The sequence below is a fragment of the Mobula hypostoma genome, unplaced genomic scaffold (genome assembly GCF_963921235.1).
Source record: "Mobula hypostoma unplaced genomic scaffold, sMobHyp1.1 scaffold_36, whole genome shotgun sequence".
In the NCBI taxonomy this organism is placed as follows: domain Eukaryota; kingdom Metazoa; phylum Chordata; class Chondrichthyes; order Myliobatiformes; family Myliobatidae; genus Mobula; species Mobula hypostoma.
The window spans coordinates 5,952,052-5,973,947 of NW_026948187.1; the positions used below are offsets into that span (position 1 = coordinate 5,952,052).

At 49.6% G+C, this 21,896-nt stretch overlaps 1 protein-coding gene across 1 annotated transcript; it reads left to right on the forward strand.

Moving 5' to 3' along the window:
- The first annotated feature begins 1,815 nt into the window (after positions 1-1,815).
- Positions 1,816-19,775, forward strand: LOC134341561 (uncharacterized). The gene is made up of 9 exons (XM_063039427.1): positions 1,816-2,004; positions 2,488-2,553; positions 3,999-4,118; positions 11,326-11,445; positions 12,475-12,591; positions 13,768-14,004; positions 16,253-16,395; positions 17,223-17,287; positions 18,635-19,775. The coding sequence occupies exons 1-9, from the start codon at positions 1,938-1,940 to the stop codon at positions 18,825-18,827; spliced, it is 1,128 nt and encodes a 375-aa protein (XP_062895497.1). The 5' UTR covers positions 1,816-1,937; the 3' UTR covers positions 18,828-19,775.
- Positions 19,776-21,896: the final 2,121 nt, after the last annotated feature.

Consider the following 21,896-nt stretch of genomic DNA (forward strand, 5'->3'; position numbering starts at 1 on the left):
GCACACAATTAGAGACTACAGGGACGCTGAAGTGATGCTGAGTGCTGGGGAGGGAGAGAGGGAGTAAAGAGGGAGATAGGTTCTGTTTCTGAATCTGTTGGTGTATAATGGGACTGTCAGGAGGGAGCTTCACTCTGTAACACCCACAACACGCTGGGGGAACTCAGCAATTCGGGCAGCATCCGTGGAACGGTCAGTCAACCTTTCGGGCCGGAACCCTTCCAGCGAGTTCCTCCAGCGTGTTGTAAGTGTCGTTTTCACCGCAGCATTTGCAGATTATTTTGTGTTTAAACTTTACGGTGTGTCTGACTCCGGGTGTTTGTGATAAGACGGTGCGCGGGAGTTTTTCTCTGTTTCGGACCCTGTGGAATCTGTGATCGGACGGTGTAGTGAGAGTTTCACTCTGTGTCTGACCCCGGGAGTGTGTGATGGGACGCTGTGGAGAGAGATTCACTCTGCGTCTGACCCCGGGAGTGTGTGATGGGACGGTGTGGTGGGAGATTCACTCTGTGTCTGACATTGGAGTGTGTGATGGGACGGTGTGGAGAGAGATTCACTCTGTGTCTGACCACGGGAGTGTGTGATGGGACGGTGTGGAGGGAGATTCACTCTGTGTCTGACCACGGGAGTGTGTGATGGGACGGTGTGGAGGGAGATTCACTCTGTGTCTGACCCCGGGAGTGTGTGATTTCAGTGTGTCAGTGTTCAGGCGAGCTGGAGAGAGTAGCGAAATTGAAGCCGGTTGGAGGCATTAATGGGAAACAAATAGAGAGATAGTGAGGGGAGAGTCAGGGACGCAGAGAGAGAAAATAATTGACAGAAGCTGATGGAGAGATTTCGAGAGAGCTCCTGAACTCTGTCTGTTGGGCTGAGGTCCCTGCTATTTTTATTTCTTGCTGTGTATATAGCTCAGTCAGTGCAGTAGCAAGCTTTCAATACTTCTCTGAAACAGTGACACTGACAACCCCCGGCTTATCCTCCAATGGGTGAAGAGATTCAAACCGCAGATACCGATCAGCCTGCGCTGGTTTCCTGTGACCTTCAATATCTCAATGTATGATTTCTTTCATAAGTGTTACACAATCTAAAATGGCAATCTATTGCTCTGACGTATTCTCGGGGGCGGGGGGGTGCTCTTGCTAACTTAGGTGGGTGTAGCGTGTTTGTCCCGGGGCCGTGGTTTCTAGAGCACAGAGGATCTGAAGCCCCAGCGATAAGCAGAGCAATGGGAGCGCTAACACTCAAACCAGGAATCACCTGGTTGGGGTTCGTGGGAGAGGGGGCTGGTGTTCGTTGTAAATCTCTCCGACAATAAAGGCTCTGCGTGAGAGACAACATACCCGTCCGTCTCTACCTCCCTCTTCACTCGTTTTCCCCCACTCTTCCCCTTCTTCCGTTCTTTTCTCTCCCCTTTCTTCTCTTCCTATATGCTTCCAACTTCCACATCCCTTCTCCCTCAATCGTCCCTTCCCTGCATCTCCCCTCCCTCTTCCTCCGCCCGTATCTTTTCGTTTCTCTTTCTCCTGCTTTCCTCCTTTAGCTCGCCCTCTGTTTACTCACTCGCTACTCTAAATTCTCTCCCCATTCTCTCCCACGTCTCGCCCTCCCTTCTTTCATTTCGCTCCCCCTTTCTGACCCCTGTATCCCACGTCTCTCATTCCGCCAAGCCCTATCCTCCCCCCACTCTCCCCTCCCTCTGTATCTCCCTACTCTCACTACTCTTCCCCCGGCCACTCTCATCGCTCCAGACCACCCCTTCTCACACCCTGAATCTCCCTGTTCCCCAGCATTTCCTCCCCTGCTCTCGGCTCCTCTCTTTATCAGCTGCTCATCCGGTGTTTGTTTCTGTCGGTCTGACTCCGCTGTCAACACGGGCTTCCTCTGACAACGGTCACATCCCCTCGCTGAGCTCAGAGACGCCGAGAATCGGAGACAGCATGGAGGACAGCCAGACTTATGCGAATGTTCAGCTCGTCAAACCAGACTCACGGTTTCCAACGAGAAGTGAGTGGGGCCGTGACGGAAGGAGGGAGTTTCAATCTCTTTCTGTCCCCTGGAGTGTGTAACGGGACGGAGAGGAGGGAGCGACACTCAGTGTCTGACAATCGCAGTGTGTGATGGGACGGGGTGGATGGAACGACTCTTTGTGTCTGTCCCTAGCAGTGTGTAACGGGACGGGGAGGAGGGAGCGACTCTCTGTGTCTGACAATCTGAGTGTGTGATGGGACGGGGTGGATGGAGCGACTCTTTGTGTCTGGCTCCGGGAGTGTGTGATGGGACGGTGGGGAGGGAGCTTCACTCTGTGTCTCATCGCATGTCTTTGTGATGGGATGGTGTGGAGGGAGATTCACTTTGTTGCCGACCCAGGGAGTGGATAATGGAACGGGAAGGAGTGAGCTTGACTCTGTGTCTGACCCCGGGAGTTTCTGACGGGGCAGTGTGGAGGGAGCCTCAGCCTGTTTCAGACTCTCACTTTTCTGTCCCCAGCTGAACCTGATGTATCGGACGCGGAACCGAATATCAAATGCCTCTCCGTTCCCCGGACAGATGAAGGTCAGTTTCATTTTATGGTTTGACTTTTTTCAGCTGATGTGTCCATTCCTGTGGAGAAATCTCGTGGCACGGGTGCAGTTGACACTAATGATTCTCTGTTTGAGAATAAGTCAGAGGCAATGCGTGCGGGAGGCGGTGAGATACGAGCTCTATGGGAGGGTCGGTGAGGAGGGAGCGCTCTGGGAAGGGGCGGGGTGAGGCAGAGCATAGAGGGAGGGTTGTGGAAAGGAATGAGCAGATTGCTCTGGGTGGGGTCAGTGCAGAGAACGCCACGGGATTTGTGGTGTGGTGGGAGAACCATGAGAGGTTGTTAAATTGGGGGCACTGAGGAGGGGCGCAGTGTGGTGGGGGTTGGGCGTGTAGTGAGAGCAGGGAGTGTTGCGGTATGGCCGGTGAGTAGGAAACACCTTGGGAGGGGTGGCGAGGAGGGAGGAGAGTAGAAAGAGGCAGTGAGGAAAGGGAACTGTATAAAATGTGAACAACTCTCTCCGCGTTCTAACCCTACTCTGTCGTCGTTTCTACTCTCTTCCCCCTGCCTCCTTCTTTCTCCCCCTATCTCTCACACGCTAATCCGCTCTCATCTTCTTTTCTTCTTCTCTGGCCCACTAGTTCTATATCTTACCCTCACTCTCTCCCCTTTCCCTACCCTTATCACTGTTTCTATCCTTCTACGCTTCCCGCTCTCTCCGTTGCCATTTCCCCTCTATCTAACTCTCTTTCACCACTCTCCCCTTTTCCACATTCTCTTTCGTATCGCCCCTCTCTACCGCTCTCGCTCTTCTCGCGCACTCTTTCCATCACTGCGCTCACTTCTCCCCGCCACTTTCGCTCCCTCCTATCTCTGTCTAATTCCCCGTTCACCCCATCTCGCTGTGACCCAATCTTCCGAGCAACTCCCCATCCAAACCCTCTTCCTCTCTGTATTAACCCTGTCGCTCCCTCCCTCACGCTCTCCACTGCCTCTTAACCCTTTAACTTTAAACTGTCCCCTTTCTCTTTCGCTCCAATTGTCTCGCACGCCTGAGCCTCCCAAATCCCCCTCTCAATCCCCCTCCCTTACCTTCTCCTTCGCGGATGTTCTCACCCCTGTCACTCGCCTACGCATCTCTCGCTCCCTTTTCTCCCTCCCTCTTTCCGTCTTTCTCCTTTCTGTCACCGTTCTCTCTCCCCCATTCAATCCCATTTTCTCGCCCATCGCTCCAACCGCTCACTCATCTCTCCCCACTCCATTCATCCTTTCCATCCTCACTCTCCTGCTCTGGCTCCTCGGCTCTTCCCCCTCACTTCCATCTCTCTCTCACCTTCAATACCTACCACTCAGCCGTCTCTTTCCGCACTCTATCTTCCCGCATCTCTGCTCCGTTTCTCTGTCCTCACCCCTCCACCATGCTTTACTGGTCTGTCCTCCTAAATCTCTCTCTCATCCTCTCCTCTTTCTTCCCCAGACCGTCTGACCTCCACCTACTCAGAGCTGAACTTTGGGAAAGACGAAACCCTCATCGATGAGGATGAGGATCCCCCCGTTGCCTCGGGACCCGGCGAACTGCGAGTCACTGCACGAACAGGTTAGAGTTCACAGTACCGACACTAAAGAGATCACGTGTCATACTCCCAAGTGTCCAAGTTTCCAATGCATCTGCCTCGGCCACTACCTCTGGCAGCTTGTGCCACTGACTGACCGCCATCGGGGTAACAAAAGGTTGTTACTCGGCTCCTGACATTTAACACGTTTTAAGTGTCTCTGCTCCATTGATTGTCCTCTTTCCAGCAAGTGGCAATCTGTCATTTATGGCACTTTGTTCGCAGTCAGCTTGAATCGTGCAGATCAGGCAGCCTCACCTCAAAGGTGTCCATCCACACTTCCCGCTGCATCGCTGAAGCAGTCACCGGAATAAAAACTCCGACTCACCCTGGACGATGTTCTTACGACACCCACTCCCCACCCATACCCTCCCACATCGGGGGAAGATACGAAACCAAGCCTCGCCAGACTCAAAGGCAGTTTCTGCCCGCGTTTATCAGACTATGCAACGGTCCCCGAGGACGATAATGCACTCTAGACAACACCGTCTACTACGTCGTGTCCCCTTGAATATTAATATCCACCTGCACTGCACTTTATCTGTAACTGTGACACTTTACTCTGCATTCTGTTATTCTTTTACTCCTATGATGTGATCTGTATCTATGACATTCCACTGGGACGTCTCCTTTTTGTGATATATACAAATGATCTGAATACAAATGTCGATGGGTGGTCTAATGCACAATAGACAATAGGTACAGGATTAGACCATTCATCCCTTCGAGTCAGCACCGCTATTCACTGTGATAATGGCTGATGATCCAAAATCAGTAACCTTTTCCTGCCTTCTCCCCATATCCCTTGACTCCGCTAACTTTAAGAGATCGATCTAACTCTTCCTTGAAAGAATCCAGAGAATTGGCCTCCACTGCCCTCTGAGGCAGAGCTAGGATCTTTATGTCCTCGTGTCCACGTGAATGGTACCGGAGGATTGGCGGGAGGCAAATGTTGTCCCCTTGTTCAAAAAAGTCAGTAGGGATAGCCAGGGTAATTATAGACTAGTGAGCCTTACGTCTGTGGTGAGAAAGCTGTTGGAAAAAGATTCTTAGAGATAGGATCTCTGGGCATTTAGAGAAGCATGGTCTAATCAGAGACAGTCAGCATGGCTCTGTGAAGGGCAGATCGTTTTTAACAAGCCTGATATAGTTCTTTGATGGGGTGACCAGGCATATAGATGAGAGTAGTTCAGTGGATGTGATATATATTGACTTCCGGAAGTCACTTGAAAGGTTCCACGTGGTAGGCTTATTCAGAAAGTCAGAAGGCATGGGATCCCGGGAAGTTTGGACAGGTGGATTCAGAATTGGCTTGCCTGCAGAAGGCAGAGGGTGGTTGTGGAGGGAGTACATTCAGATTGGAGGATTGTGACCAGTGGTGTCCCACAAGGATCTGTTCTGGGACCTCTACTTTTCTTGATTTTTATTAACGACCTGGATGTGGAGGTAGAAGGCTGGGTTGGCAAGTTTGCAGACGACACAAAGGTTGGCGGTGTTGTAGATAGTGTAGAGGATTGTCAAAGATTGCAGAGAGACATTGATAGGATGCAGAAGTGGGCTGAGAAGTGGCAGATGGAGTTCAACCCGGAGAAGTGTGAGGTGGTACACTTTGAAGGACAAACTCCAAGGCAGAGTACAAAGTAAATGGCAGGATACCTGATAGTGTGGAGGAGCAGAGGGATTTGGGGGTACATGTCCACAGATTCCTGAAAGTTGTCTCACAGGTGGATAGGGTAGTTAAGAAAGCTTATGGAGTGTTAGCTTGCGTAAGTCGAGCGATAGAGTTTAAGAGTCGCGATGTAATGATGCAGCTCTATAAAACTCTGGTCAGGCCACACTTGGAGTACTGTCTCCAGTTCTGATCGCCTCACTATAGGTAAGATGTGGAAGCATTGGAAAGGGTACAGAGGAGATTTACCAGGATGCTGCCTGGTTTAGAGAGTATGCATTATGATCACAGATTAAGGTAGCTAGGGCTTTACTCTTTGGAGAGAAGGAGCTTCAGAAGAGACATGATAGAAGTGTACAAGATAATAAGAGGAATAGATAGAGTGGATAGCCAGCGCCTCTTCCCTAGGGCACTGCTGCTCAATATAAATGACATAGCTTTAAGGTAAGCGGTGAGAAGTTCAAGAGGGATATTAGAGGAAGATTTATTTTACTCAGAGGGTGGCTGGTGCGTGGAATGCACTGCCCGAGTCAGTGGTGGAGGCAGATACACTAGTGAAGTTTAAGAGACGACTAGACAGATATACGGAGGAATTTCAGGTGTGGGTGTTATATGGGAGGCAGGGTTTGTGGGTCGGCACATCATTGTGGGCCGAAGGGCCTGTAATGTTCTGTACTATTCTATGTTCTATGTTCTCTGTATTACTCTCTCCACAACATCACCGCTCTTTGTGTCGTCTGCAAAACTATCAACCCATCCATCTACATTTTCATTCACATCAGTTCTATACATTTCAAACTCCAGAAGGCCCGCTGTATATTGATACCACAAACAACCTTGAGATTCATCTTTAAATAAAAATTAGATTTACTTACCTTTTGAAAAACGGTGCGGCCATTCCTCCATTTAATTTGGCCAACTAACCTACCAGCTGGTGTGTCTGCTGACGGTGGGAGGAAATTGGATCACGTGGACGACACGTTCGCGGTCACGGGGAGAACGTACAGAATCCTTCCATCCAGCGGCCGGAATTGAATCCGGGTCGCTGATACTGCAGAGCGGTGTGCTAACCATTACATTACCTTAGCGCTCTTCCTCTTGTAACCTTACCTCTTATAACAGAAACACAGAAATATAGAAACCTAATACACAATACAGGCCCATCGACCCACAAAGCCGTGACGAACATGTCCTTATCGTGGAAATTAACTAGGGTTACCCATAGACCTCTATTTATGAGCTCCTTGTACCTGTCCAGGAGTCTCTTAAAATACCCTCTATATCCGCCTCCACCACCGTCGCCGCCAGCCCATTCCACGCACTCAACACTCGCTGCGTAAAAAAAATTACCCCTGACATCTCCTTTGTTCCTGCTTCCAAGCACCTTAAAACTGTGCTCCCTCGTGCTAGCTATTTTAGCTCTAGGAAAAAAAAATAAGCCTCTGACTATAAACAGGATCAATGCCTCTCATCATCTTATACACCTCTATCAGGTCACCTCTCATCCTCCGTCGCTCCAAGGAAAAAAGGCCGAGTTCACTCAACCTATTCCATTAAGGGTTTCACTCCAAACCAGGTAACATCCCTGTAAATATCCTCTGCAACATTTCTAAGGTTTCCACATCCTTCCTGTCGTGAGGCGACCAGAACTGAGCACAGTACTCCAAGTGGGGTCTGACCAGGATCCTATATAGTTGCTACATTACCTCTCGGCTCCTAAACTCAATCCCACCATTGAAAAAGGACAATATGCTTTCTTAACCACAAAGTCAACCCGCGTTGGAGCTTTGAGTTTCCTATGGACTCGGACCCCAAGATCCCTCTGATCCTCCACACTGCCAAGTGTTTTACCATTAATATTATATTCTGCATTCGGTTTTGACTTACCAAAATGAACCACCTCACACTTATCTGGGTTGAACTGAATCTGCCACTTTTCAGCCCAATTTTTCATTCTATCGATGTCCCGTTGTAAACTCTGACAGCCCTTCACACTACCCAGAACACAGCCAACCTTTTTATTATCAACCAACTTACTAACCCATCAATCTACTTCTTCATGCAGGTCATTTATTAAAAAAAATCACAAACTGCAGGGGTCATAGAACAGATCCCTGAGGCACACCACTGGTCACCGACCTCCATGCGGAATATGACACTTTGCTTTTTGTGAGAAAGCCTCTCCAAATGTTCATAAATCCTTCCTCTCAGGATCTTCTCCAACAATTAACCAAACACCGAAGTAAGGCTCACTGGTCTATGTTTTCCTGGGTTAACACAAAAGGAAGCAACATCCGCAAACCCCCAATCCTCCTGAACCTCTCCCGTCCCCATGGATGATATACAGATGATTGCCAGAGACTCAACAGTCTCCTCCCTCGCCTCCCGCAGTAGCCTAGGGTACATCTCCTTCTGTCCCAGTGACTTTACTAACTCGTTGATTTCCAAAAATTGTTTCCCATCCTCTTTTATAATATCTAAATGCTAAAGTCTGCTGTAGGTTATCCCTACGATCGCCAAGGTCCTTTTCCGCAGTGAATACTGAAGCAAAATATTAAATAAGTATTTTTGCTATCTCCTCTGGTTCCATGCACACCTATCCAGTTTCACACTTGCTTGATTCTATTCTCTTACGTCTAATTCTCTTACTCTTCACTTCTTCAAGACTGCCTTGGGGTTTTCCTTAATTCTGTCCACCAAAGCCTTTTCATGGTCCCTTCTAGCTCTCCTAATTCATTTCCTAATTTCCTTCCTGGTAGCCTTATAATCTTCTCGATATCTATCATTACCTAGTTTTTTTTGAATCTATCGTAACATCTTCTTTTCTTCTTGAATAGAGTTATAACAGCCTTTGTACACCCCTGTTCCTGCTGCTACTATCCTTTCCCTGTCTCATTGGAACCTATCTACGCAACACCCAATCAAGTATCTCCTCACATTTGCCACATTTCTTCCGTAGATTTCCCTGAGAAACCCTGTTCCCAATTTAAGCTTCCAAGTTTCTGCTTGATAGCCTCATATTTCTCCCTCCTCCAATTAAACGCTTTCCTATTCCCTTCTAATGCTATTGTAAAGGAGATAGAATTGTGATCACTATCTCCAAAATGCTTTCCTACTGAGAGACCTGGCATCTGACCAGGTTCATTTTCCAATACCAGATTAAGTACAGCCTCACCCCTTGTAGGCTTATCAACATATTGTTTCAAGAAATCTTTTTAAGCACACCTACTGAACTCTCTCCCATCGGAACAATTCAATCTTAGGGCATGCCTATCGATAATTGAGAAATTAAATCTCCCACTACGATAACACTGCTATTATTACACCTCTCCATAATCTATCCCCCTATCTGCTCCTCGATGTCCATGTTACTACTGGGCCGTCTATAAAAAAAACAAAAAACAAAAAAAGAACACCCTGTAGAGTTATAGAAGCAGCACTTTCAGTACATAGAAACATAGAAACATAGAAAATAGGTGCAAGAGTCGGCCATTCGGCCCTTCGAGCCTGGATCGCCATTTATTATGATCATAGCTGATCATCCAACTCAGAACCCCGCCCCAGCCTTCCCTTTATGCCCCCTGATCCCTTAGCCACAAGGGCCATATCTAATTCCCTCTTAAATATAGCCAATGAACTGGCCTCAACTGTTTCCTGTGGCAGAGAATTCCACAGATTCATCACTCTCTGTGTGAAGAAGTTTTTCCTAATCTCGTTCCTAAAAGGCTTCCCCTTTATCCTCAAACTGTGACCCCTTGTTCTGGACTTCCCGAACATCGGAAACAACCTTCCTGCATCTAGCCTGTCCAATCCCTTTAGGATCTTATACGTTTCAATCAGATCCCCGCTCAATCTTCAAAGTTCCAACGAGTACAAGCCCAGTTCATCGAGTCTTTCTTCATATGAAAGTCGTGCCATCCCAGGAATCAATCTGGTGAACCGTCTTTGTACTCCCTCTATGGCAAGGATGTCTTTTCTCAGATTAGGGGACCAAAACTGCACACAATACTCCAGGTGTGGTCTCACCAAGGCCTTGTACAACTGCAGTAGTACCTCCCTACTCCTGTACTCGAATCCTCTCGCTATAAATGCCAGCATACCATTCGCCTTTTTCACCGCCTGCTGTACCTGCATGCCCACTTTCAATGACTGGTGTATTATGACATCCAGGTCTCGCTGCATCTCCTCTTTTCCTAATCGGCCACCATTCAGATAATAATCTGTTTTCCTATTTTTGCCACCAAAGTGGATAACTTCACATTTATCCACATTACATTGCATCTGCCATGGATTTGCCCACTCACTCAACCTATCCAAGTCACTCTGCATCCTCTTAGCATCCTCCTCACAGCTAACACTGCCACCCAGCTTCGTGTCATCCGCAAATTTGGAGTATCCTGCATTTAATTCCCTCATCCAAGTCATTAATATATATTGTAAACAACTGGGGTCCCAGCACTGAGCCTTGCGGTACCCGACTAGTCACCGCCTGCCATTCTGAAAAGGTCCCGTTTATACCCACTCTTTGCTTCCTGTCTGCTAACCAATTCTCCATCCACATCAAAACCTTACCCCCAATACCGTGTGCTTTAAGTTTGCACACTAATCTCCTGCGTGTACGCTGGATGAACTCAGCAGGTCGGGCAGCATCAGTCAGAAGCGATGAGTCGACGTTTCGGACCGGAACCCTTCGACAGGTCTGAAGAATGAAATATTGGGAGGATTTGAAGAATGCTTGTAGCTTCAGTTGAAAGACCAGTAATTTGAAAGACAAAGGGGTAGGGGAGGGGAAGCAGTGACTTCATAGCCCTGAATAAATGGGTGGTAGAAGAAGGAGGCGGAACCATGAGGGAGCTGGGGGAGGGGGCAGAGTGAAATAGGGATAGAGGAAGGGAGCGGGTGGGAATTACCGGAAGTTTTAGAATTCTATGTTCATACCAAGGGGCTGGAGACTACCTAGACGGTATATGAGGTGTTGCTCCTCCAACCTGAGTTTAGTCTCATCATAGCGGTAGAGGAGGCCATGTATGGACATATCTGAATGGGAATGGGAAGCAGAGCTGAAGTGGGTGGCTACCGGGGGATCATGTCTGTTGTGGCGGACGGAGTGGAGGTGCTTGACGAAGTGGTCCCCCAATCTGCGTCGGGTTTCACCGATGTATATGAGGTCGCACCGGGAGTACCGGATGCAATAGTCGACCCCAACAGACTGACAAGTGAAGTGTTGTTTCACCTGGAAGGACTGTTTGGGGCCCTGAATGGTTGCAAGACATGAGGTGTAGGGACAGGTCTGGAGGAGCAACACCTCATATACCGTCTAGGTAGTCTCTAGCCCCTTGGTATAAACAATACCTGCTTGTCTTCCTGCTCTTCTGTAGCTGTGACACTGTCTCTGATCAACAGTTCCACCTCTTTTGCCTCTTTCCCTGTCCTTTCTGAAACATCTAAATCCTGGCACTCGAAGTAACCATTCCTCCTCCTTCTATATCTTTGTCTCTCACATTATCTTTCTTTCTTCCCAGACGGTGTCACATCCACCTACTCAATGCTGAACCTTCGGAAAGACGAAATTCTCATCGATGATTATGAAGATCCTCCCATTACCTCGGCACCCGCCGAAATGCCAGTGACTGCACAAGGAGGTCAGAGTTCACAGTAATGACGTCAGTCTGAAGTGGTTACGTGCCATACGCCCGACAATTCAAGTCCTAACGCATCGGCATCCATCACTTCCTCTGGCAGCTCGTTCCTTCTACGGAACGCCGTCTGGGTTAAAAAAGGAAGTCGTCACTCATGTCCCAGTTTAAATCTCTTTCTGCTATCATCTCAGACATGTGCGCTCCGGTCCACGTTTCTCCAAGTTTAAAGAAAATTACAGTGCGCATTCACCTTGTCTGTGTACCCACGTGTTTGTATACACCCCTGTCAGGTCACCCGTGCGCTCCAAGCATTAAAGTCCCGACCTGCTCGACTTATCTCCGTAACTGAATCCCTCGAGCCCCGGCAATATCGTCGTAAATCTCCCTCTGCAATCTGCCAGCTCATTGACATCTGTCCTATAGCAGGGCGACCAAAACTAAACATCGTACTCCAAGGGCGGCCTCACCGACGTCTTGTACAACTGCAACGTGACCCCCTTAATACTGTAGTCCGTGCCCTGATTGATGAAGGCCGGGACGTCAAACACCTTCACCGACCCCTCTACCGGTAACTTCACGCTCTAGGAACGTTGGACGTGGGGCCCTTGGTCCCACTGTTATTCAACACACGCCAGGGTTTCTCCCGAACACTCTGAACGTTGTACCCTTGTTTTCCTTTCTGAATTACTATAGCTCGCACTTATGAGAAATAAATCGCATTTGCTATTGCTCTGCTCTCTTCCCCAGCAAATCGAGATCCCAGTGTAAGCGGTAAATGTCTTCACTGTTTACCTCGGCACCGACGTTAGTGTTGTCAGCAGGCTTACCAACCGCGACTTATATAATCTACTACAAATGGTCGATATAATTGATAAAGATCACTGGTCCCACCCTCAACCCCGGTGAACACCGTTAGTGACGGGCTTTCTGTCAGAGAAATGAACTTCAAACGGTATGAGGAGAAGGCAAACTCGATCGGCCGAATGGCCTACTTCTGCTTCTATATCTTATGCTCTTGTGCTCTCTCCACAGGTGCGCACGAACAGGAGCCGAAAGAGAACATCGGAAATAGACCGTACCGTAAGATCTACCTACTCTGCCTAGTTACGTCTATCCTCGTCGTGATTGTGGCCGGGCTCTCGATCCATGGTGAGTCGAACAGGCTCCGGGTGGAGTCAGCCGCAAATAAAGAGAGTGCAACGAATTGTTATTGTAAAACGCTACAGTGACACAGACACGCCCCTTACTGTAACATGGACAAAAAAAAACTCTTCACCACGGACACATCCCTAACCGTGACAAAGTCACGTCCTTTACAGTAACACAATCAGGAGTCATCCAAACACCGACGCGCAATATAGCATAACACCAATAATCCTGTCACCGTCGCACGAACACGACGTTCAACGTGACACAGTTGCACTCCGAACCGAGACAGGGACACGCGCGTCACCGTGACGCAGAAATGGACCACTCAATTTAACATCGACATGACCCTGCCAGTGTAACTGATACACTCTCCAAGGCGACACCGAAACACACCTCACAGTGAGACCGACACTTCCTACACTGTGACACTGCGGCACCGCACACCGTGACACCTACACGTTCCTCAAAGTGACACGCCCAGCTCCGCATCGTGACAAAGACTCACACCAGCTGTAACACCCCTTACCGATACGGTATCGGCCCTCAAAATAACACCGACGCACTGCTCACTGAGGCACCTCACCGTGACACAGGCAAATCACTCACCGTGATACCGACGCCTAATTTCACAGTGTCGCCGACATAGTAGTCTCGGTGACACCCACACACCTCAGCGTGACACTGTCACACCCACCGTGGCCATGGCATGCCTCTAAGGTTGACACAGACACACCCCTCTCTGTGAGATTGGCACACCCAACACCACGACACAGATACTCCACCCAGCGTGACAACACCAGATGGCTCACTCTGACATTTCCCTCGCCTTGACACCGAGACACAGTAATACAGCACACCTCTCGCCGGGGCACACAAACACCTATCACAGTGAGACCGGCACGTACCTCACAGCAACACGGACATACCCCGCACGGTACTGACCCAGACCCCATTGTAACCGTAACACCTTCACCGCGAAATTTATAAACCGCTCAGCGCGGCACAGACACGCACCGCAAGGTGGCGCCAACGCCTCTCACTGGGCCACCAGCAGATCCATCACTGTGACCCCCTTCACCGTGACACTGACACAACACTCTCTGTGACCTGTTCGGTAGCGTGACGCTGACTCACGTGTCACTGTAAACGCTAAAGATCCTTCAACATCTCTCTCAGTGTCACAGATTCGTCAGTCTATGATCACCTCTGACCGAAACTACCATGAGTTAACTTCCCACCTGAATCTGTCCCAGAGAACCTGTCTCAAGAATCTATCTGCGCTCAACTCTGATCTGTCCATTCTCAAACGAATGCACACTGATCTCCATCACCAGTTCACTGAGACGGAAACGAAGTTCAGATCTGTCAACGAAACCAAGGCTCAAATCTGTGAATTGTTGACCAGCAGAAGAGGTGAGACATCATCCCCTCTTTAACCCGCTCCTCATCACAGGGCACACATAGAGAGAGGAAGGGTCACTCTGTGCTTGACATCGGTAGTATGCGAAGAGATGGTATGGAGGGAGATTTAATAAGTGTCTGACTCGGTGAGTGTGTGATGAGGCTGGGCGGAGGAAGTTTCACTGTATCACCGAACTCAGGAGAGCGTGAAGGGACGTTGTGTAGGTGGTTTCACTCTGTATCTGACTATGGAATTGTGAGACGTATTATTACAGCTTCACTCTATGCCAGACTCCGCGAATCTCTGATGTAACGGTATGGATCCAGCCTTACTCTGTGTCTCACAGGCGGATTGTGTGATGGGACAGGGTCCAGGGAGCTTCACTCCATGTCTGACCCCAGAAGTGTGTTATACTACCGTGTGTTATGGTTTTACTCCGAATCCGGGAGTCTGTGACGGGACGGTGCTGACAGGGCGTTCACTTTGCGTCTGAATCCGGCAGTGTGTGATGGGGTCGTGGAGAAAGAGCTTAAGTCTGTGTCCGACTCAAGGGATGAGTGATGGGACGGTGCAGATGGGGCTTCACTCTATGTGTGATTCCGGGACTGTCTGATTGATACCGGATTGTGTGATTGGATGTTGTGGAGGGAGTCTGATCCCGTGAGTGTGCAATGGAGCGTGTGGGCGGAACTTTACTTTGTTTGTAAACAAAAAGTTGTGATGGGACGCTTCAGAGAGAGCTTCAATCTGTGACTCGTCGCGGACTGTGTGATGGGACGGTGTGGAGGGAGAATCACACTGTGTTAGAGTCGGGAGAGTATGATGGGACCGTGTGGAGGCAGCTTCTCTCTGTGTCTGACACTTTGCTCTGTGCTGTGTTGAGACTGTAGAGGGAGAATCACTCTCTCTCTGACAGTTGTCGTGTGCGCTGAGGGCGTTTCCTTCGTTGTCTAACCGCTGGAGTGTGTGATAGGGCCGTGGAGAGAGAGATTCACACACTGTCTGACCAAGATTGTGTGTGATGAGACTCTGTAGATGGTTCTAAAATGTGTTCTCTTAACCAGATGAGTGTGACGGACGGTGTGGAGGGAGGTTCACTCTGTGTCTGACCACGGCCGCGAGTAATGAGACGGTGTGGAAGGAGTAACACCCAGAATCTGAACCCGGAAGAGTGTGACTGGAAGGTGTGCAAGAAACTTCTCTCTGCAATGTTGTTCCGCTCTTTGTCTGATACCAGGGTTGTGTGATCGGACGGTGCGGTGGGAGTTTTCTCATATTCTGACCCCTGTGTTGTGTGATTTGACGGGGTAGAGGGAGCATCATACTGTGTCTGGCCACGGGAGTTTGCGGTGGAATGGTGCCGAGAGTGTTTCATTTCCTATCTGATCACGGGCAGGTGTAATGGGGTAGTGTGGACGGAGGTTCAATCTGTGTGTGCCCGTAGGACGATGTGATGGGAGATTATGCAGGGTGCTTCACTCCATGTCTGACCCAAGGAGTGTGCGATAGTGTGCTGGAGAGGAAGCTTCAGTCTGAGGCGGACCAGGGTCGTGTGTGGTTAGACAGTGTGGATGGAGCATCACTCTGTGTCTGACACTTGCAGAGTACGAGGGGGCCGTGAGACAAGAGATTCACTCCACCTCTGTTCCGGAGAGTGTGTGACGAGACGCTGTGGATGGAACCTAAATTTCTGTCTGCCTCATCAGGAAATGTACAATTGAATGGCCTGAAGAGATAGTCACTCCATAACGGACTCCGGGTGCCTATGATGGGATGGTGCCGAAAAGTTTCATTGCGTGTCTCATCTTGGGAGTGTGTGACGGGACGGTGTGGATTGAAATTCTACGTGTGTCTGTCCCTCAGGAAATCTGTGATAGGATGGTGGGAAGGAGCTTTGTTACTGGCTCCTGGAGTTTAAGATGGGACGGTGTTGAGGGAGCCAGACCTTGTGACGGGTCCCGCGAGTGTGGAACGGGGTGCCGTGAAGAGAGATTAAACTTGAGTCTGAAAGCAGGAGAGTGTGATCGGACGGTGTGAGCGAGTGGGAATCTGAATTTGACTACGGGAGTGCTTCATAGAAAGGTTTGGGAGAGGTTTGTCTCTGACCCCGGGGACGGTGTGGAGGGGAATTCACTATGTTCTTGACACAAGGAATGTGTGATAGGACGGTGTGGAACGATCACTTTTCTGAGTCTGTCTCCCGGCGGATGTAATGGACGGGCGGAGGGAGATTCACTGTTCGGTGTTCCGAATTTCCAGAGCAAGCATTTCCCCAGGACTGGATTAGAAATGAAGACCGGTGTTATTTTATATCCACGATTGAAAGATCCTACGATGAGGCAAAGCAGCATTGTTGGAACTCTGACTCAAATCTTCTTGAAATAAACTCAACAGAGGAAGAGGTATGTATCATATCGACCGGAAGATATATCGACACCAGAGTGAAGCTCCCTCCTCACTGTCCCATCACACACACCCGGGATCAGACACAGAGTGAATCTCCCTCCATACCGTCCCATCAGACACTCCCGGGGTCAGACACAGAGTGAATCTCCCTCCATACCGTCCCATCAGACACTCCCGGGGTCAGACACAGAGTGAAACTCCCTCCACACCGTCCCATCACACACACCCGGGATCAGACACAGAGTGAAACTCCCTCCACACCGTCCCATCACACACACCCGGGGTCAGACACAGAGGGAATCTCCCTCCACACCGTCCATTCACATACTCCCGAGGTCAGACACAGAGTGAATCTCCCTCCACACCGTCCCATCACACACACACAGGGGTCAGACACAGAGTGAAGATCCCTCCACACCGACCATTCACACATTCCAGGGGTCAAACACAGAGTGAATCTCCCTCCATATCGGCTCATCACACACTGCCTGGGTCAGACGCAGAGTGATAATCCTACCGTTAGTCCATTCATACACTCCCGGGGTCAGACACAGAGTGAAGCTCCCTCCACACCGTCCCATCAGTCACTCCCGGAGTCAAATACAGAGTGAAGCTCCCTCCACACCGACCATTCACTCATTCCCGGGGTCAGACACAGTTTGAATCTCCCTCCGCACCGTCCCATCACACACTGCCGGGGTCAGACACAGAGTGAATCTCCCTCCACACCGTCCAGTCACAGTCTCGCGCGGTCAGACATAATGTGACGCTCTCTAAATTTTGCTCGAATTCAATCATTAATGATAGCAATTTAATTTCTCAGAATTTTGTTAACAAAGCTGTGCATGACCAACGCAGTTCATACTGGATTGGAAGATGCAAAGCACGGTGAGATTCGGGTTCATGCAACTGTTTAAGAAGAGGGTTGGTTGTGGGATTACTCTGGGGATTGATACAGGCGGCGAGAAAGGAGTGGGCAGTGGAATTAGTTTCGGGACTGACACGGGTTGCGACAGGGAGTGGGCAGGCTGACTAATCTGCCGACTGATATGCACTGTGAGGAGAGTGTGGGATTTGGTAGTGTATTGGGACAGGGAAAGGTCTCCAGGGAGAGAGTGGGCATTGATAGAGGTCTGTGCGAAGAGAGTGGGAAGTGCTTGTGTTTTGGTTTATGACACAGGTCTATAGGGAGATGGCTGGGAAGTGAAATTATTTCCGCAACGGGCCCGGGGCTGTGGGGAGAGGGTGGTAAGTGAGAGTATTTTGGGGATGGACACTGCAGGGAGGGAGTGCGGCACCGGGATTAATTTGGAAAACACAGATCCTTGCGAGGAGAGTGGGTGAGTTTCGGAACCGACACGGGCTGGTGGTTGAATGTGTGCAGTTGAATTTATTTCGGGACTGACGTGGACTGTGGGATGATAATGGGAGTGGGAGTCTTTTGGTGATTGTTACAGGTCTGTAGGGTGAACTTTGGGCAGTGGGATTATTTTGGGGCTGGTACGGGGCCGCGGGGAGAGAGTGGAGCTGTGGGACTCTTTTGGAAACTGATACAAGATGTGGGAGAGAGTGAGGCAGTGGGAGTACTTTGGGGACTGACACAGGTTGTTGGAGAGAGTGAGGCAGTGGGAGTACTTTGGGGACTGACACAGACCTGTGGGGAGAGAATTTGTCAGTGGGATTAGTTTGGACATTGATAGAGGTCTGTGGGAAGAGAGTGGGAAGTGCTTGTGTTTTGGTTTATGACACAGGTCTCTAAGACGAAGGCTGGAAAGTGAAATTATTTCCGGAACGGGCCCGGGGCTGTGTGGAGAGGGTGGGAAGTGAGAGTATTTTGGGGTGTAAATCTCGCCTGTGGGGAGACCGTGAAGCAGTGGGAGTATTTTGGTGACTGATATGGGGTCTTGGGGAGAGAGTGGCGCTATGGTTGTATTTTCGTCCTGTGGGGAGACGGTGTGGTACTGGAATTTTTCTGGTGTCTGACACCGGTCTGTGGGCAGACCGTGGTGCATGGTTTTAATACGGAGACTGACACATGGGTGCAGGGAGAGAGTGGAATGTGGAGAATTCTGGAAACTGACAGAGGGCTGTGCTGGGAAAATGGGGCAGTGGGAGATTTTGGGTTCTTCCATTGTTCAATGGTGAGGGACTGTGTCAGTGATTTTGGGGACTGACAGATGACTGTCTGCTGTTGGAGCGTTGTCACTTTTGGAATTGTTTACCCCTCCTTGACAGGGACGTGGCCTCTCATGTCGTGTACCAGATGAGAGTTGGAAAGTACGTATGCGATGAATGTAAATGGTACAGCCAGCTTTACCCTTGCAGTCATGATCATCATCGCTTCATCTGCGAGACGTCTGCAGCTTGGTGCCCGGACATTTCTAATAAGATCCAGGAACTTTGTCAGCAGCCAGTGGGGCCGACGTGAATCAAATGACAACACCCTCTTTCACTCTCCTTCTCCCCCGCTCCTCTTACCGATTTGCACTACCCCATTCGCGCTGCCCCTCACCCTTTCCCTATTCTCCTCTTTCTTTCTGTCGCACTCTGGCTCGCCATCTCTCCCTCTCTTTACCATTCCCCCTCAAATCTCTCTCTCTCACACACCTCTCCCCGCCCACTTCTTCTAACTCATCCGCATTTTCCTCAGCCCCGCGTTCTTGCCTCCCTTTCCCCCCAGCTCCTCCCCATCAGTTCCCTCTCTCTCTCGCTCGATCCTTTACTCCCTCTCTGTCGCACTCTCCCTGTAATCTGATCCCACTCCATCTTCATTTTCTCTTTTCAGCTACTCTCACCTAAATCATGATTCCTAATGTTCTCAATTCCCCAGCCCTGGAGAAATAGAGTGCCTTATCTGTGCCCCTCGTGGTTTGATACACCTCTCTAAGGTCACAGAATAAAGCTTAACAATTCCCGACCTCGCTCCATAGCTCAGTCCTTCGTGTCCCGGCAGCATCCTCGAAAATCTCCCACTGTAGATCTTTCCAGCTCAGCGGCATCTTTCGCAGAGCAGGGCGACCAGAACTGAACACCGTACTCCAAGTGCGGCCTAACCGACGTCTTGTACAACTGCAACGTGACCTCCGACTCCCGTACTCAGTGTCCTGACTGATGACGGCCAGCGTGTCAAATGTCCTGTCCACCTATATCCCGTGTTTTCGCCCTATTATCTGTGACTTATACCACATGAGATTTGTTCTTCTGAATGATCGGTAGGGCGCAAATATGTAAAATTAATGTGAAATGCCAAAATATAATAAATACCGGAAAAAACGTCGTGGGGGTGCTCATGCGTTCAAGAATATGATGGAGGAGGGGAAGAAGGTGTTCCTGAATCGTTGAGTTTTTAGACTCTTATGCCTCGATGGCACAGGATGGCAGAAATACCATCCTGATGGTAGAAATAAATAGAGAGCTTGTCCTCGGGTGAGTGGCCTCTGTGATGGATTCCGGCTTCTCAAGGCATTTGATCCTGAAGATGTCGTCGATGCTGGGTAGTGTTGTGCCCGTGATGGAGCTGGTTGAGATTACACCCTTCCGCCCCCTGTGGCGACCTTGTGCGTTGCAGCCTCCACACCAGACGGCCATGCAACAATTTACAATGCTCCCAGCCATCATTTGCTGGTCTTGAATGCAAGACCAAATCATCTCAAACTCCTGACGTTCTAATCCCTTCTGTAACATATCACACCATCCGGTCACATACACGCCATCTCCGAGAGACACACACAATTGAGGACTACTGGAACGACGAAGTGCTGGGGATTGGTGATTTGGGAGACTGGGGCAGGGAGGGAGCCTCGCACAGTTTCTGACTCCAATAGAGTGCGCTGCTATGGTGCGGGGCGGGGGGGGGTGCTTCGCATGTCTGACTCCAGAGGTGTGATGAGTCGGTTTAGAATGAGTTTCTGTCCGTGTCCGACCCCGGGACTGTGTGATGGGCGCGGTGTGAAGGGAGTTTCACTCTGTGTCAGCCGCCGGGAGTGTGTGATGGGACGGTGTGGAGGGAGATTCACTCCGTGTCTGACCCCGGCAGTCTATGATGGGACGGTGTGGACGGAGATTCACTCTGTGTCTGACTCCGGGACTGTGTGATGGGAGCAATGTGAAGGGCGATTCACTCTGTGTCTGACTCCGGGAGTGTGTGATGGGACGGTGTGGAGGGAGATTCACTCCGTGTCTGACCCCGGCAGTCTATGATGGGACGGTGTGGAGGGAGCGTCACTCAGTACATTATTCCAGCAGAGTGTGATGGGATTGCATGGAGAAAGCCTCGTTCTGTCCCGGACTTACAGTCATAGCTCAGAGGATTTCAGCGTTTATGCAGACACCCGTTACAGAAAGGGAGCAAGAAAATGGTAACTCACACGTTCTGCTCCAAAGGCTGCAATCTGAACACCCTTTCTGTGGCCTCCACTCTCCTCCCCTTCCTTCCGCTTCTCTCAGCCCACCATTCATTGTGTATGATTCGGAAGTGGGTGAGTGAGCCGCCGGAGGTCCTGGTCTAAATAGCTCCCAATGAAATCGATATATTAGTCGGTGGTTCTGCAAAGTGAGGTCACGGATTTAGTAATTAAATTAAAGCTATTAATTAAAGGACAGGACCACTACCCTTCCCAGCGAGGCCAGACATAGAAAGGCCATACAGTTTAACACGTGGTTCAAGGGTTGGTGTAAGTAGGAGGGCTTCAGAGTTGGAATCATGGAAAACTATAGAAAACCCTAGAAAGACTACGGCACAGAAACAGGCCTTTTGGCTCCTCTTGGCTGTACTGAAGCATTTTTCTTCCTAGTCCCACTGATCTTCACCTGGACCATATACCTCATAAACATCTCATCCATGTCCCAGTCCAAGTGGTTATTAAATATTAAAAGTGAGTCCGCACTTACCACTTTATCTGGCAGCTCATTCCACACTCCCACCACTCTCTGTGTGTAGAAAACTGCCCCCCCCCCGCCCCAGCGATAATGTTCCCATCAAATGTTTCTCCCTTCACACTTAACACCTGTACACCTGTCCTCTTTTTTTTTTATTTCTCCCCTAGCGTCAGTGGAAAAACGCCTCCTTGCATTCATTCTGTCTATACCCATCATAATCTTATACAGCTCAATCAAATCTCCCTTCATTCTTCAATACTCCAGGGAATAAATTTCTAACCTATTCAACCTTTTTCTCAAGTCAACAGAATATCAGAATATCCTTCCTGTAAATAGATGACCGAAGTTTGAGGATAAAGGGGTAGCTTTTTAGGACCGATGTTCGGAAAAAAACTTCTTCACACAGAGATTGGTGAATCTGTGGAATTCTCTGCCACAGGAAACAGTTGAGGCCAGTTCATTGGCTATATTTAAGAGGGAGTTAGATATGGCCCTTGTGGCTAAAGGGATCAGGGGGTATGGAGGGAAGGCAGGTACAGGGTACTGAGTTGGATGATCAGCCATGATCATACTGAATGGCGGTGCAGGCTCGAAGGGCCGAATGGCCTACTCCTGCACC

Bases quoted from the DNA above. Each gene is read 5' to 3' on its own strand.
- LOC134341561 (XM_063039427.1), top strand. From the start codon at position 1,938: ATGGAGGACAGCCAGACTTATGCGAATGTTCAGCTCGTCAAACCAGAC. The intron at 2,554-3,998 runs GTCAGTTTCATT...TTTCTTCCCCAG, and splicing joins CGTTCCCCGGACAGATGAAG to ACCGTCTGACCTCCACCTAC. The intron at 4,119-11,325 runs GTTAGAGTTCAC...CTTTCTTCCCAG, and splicing joins GCGAGTCACTGCACGAACAG to ACGGTGTCACATCCACCTAC.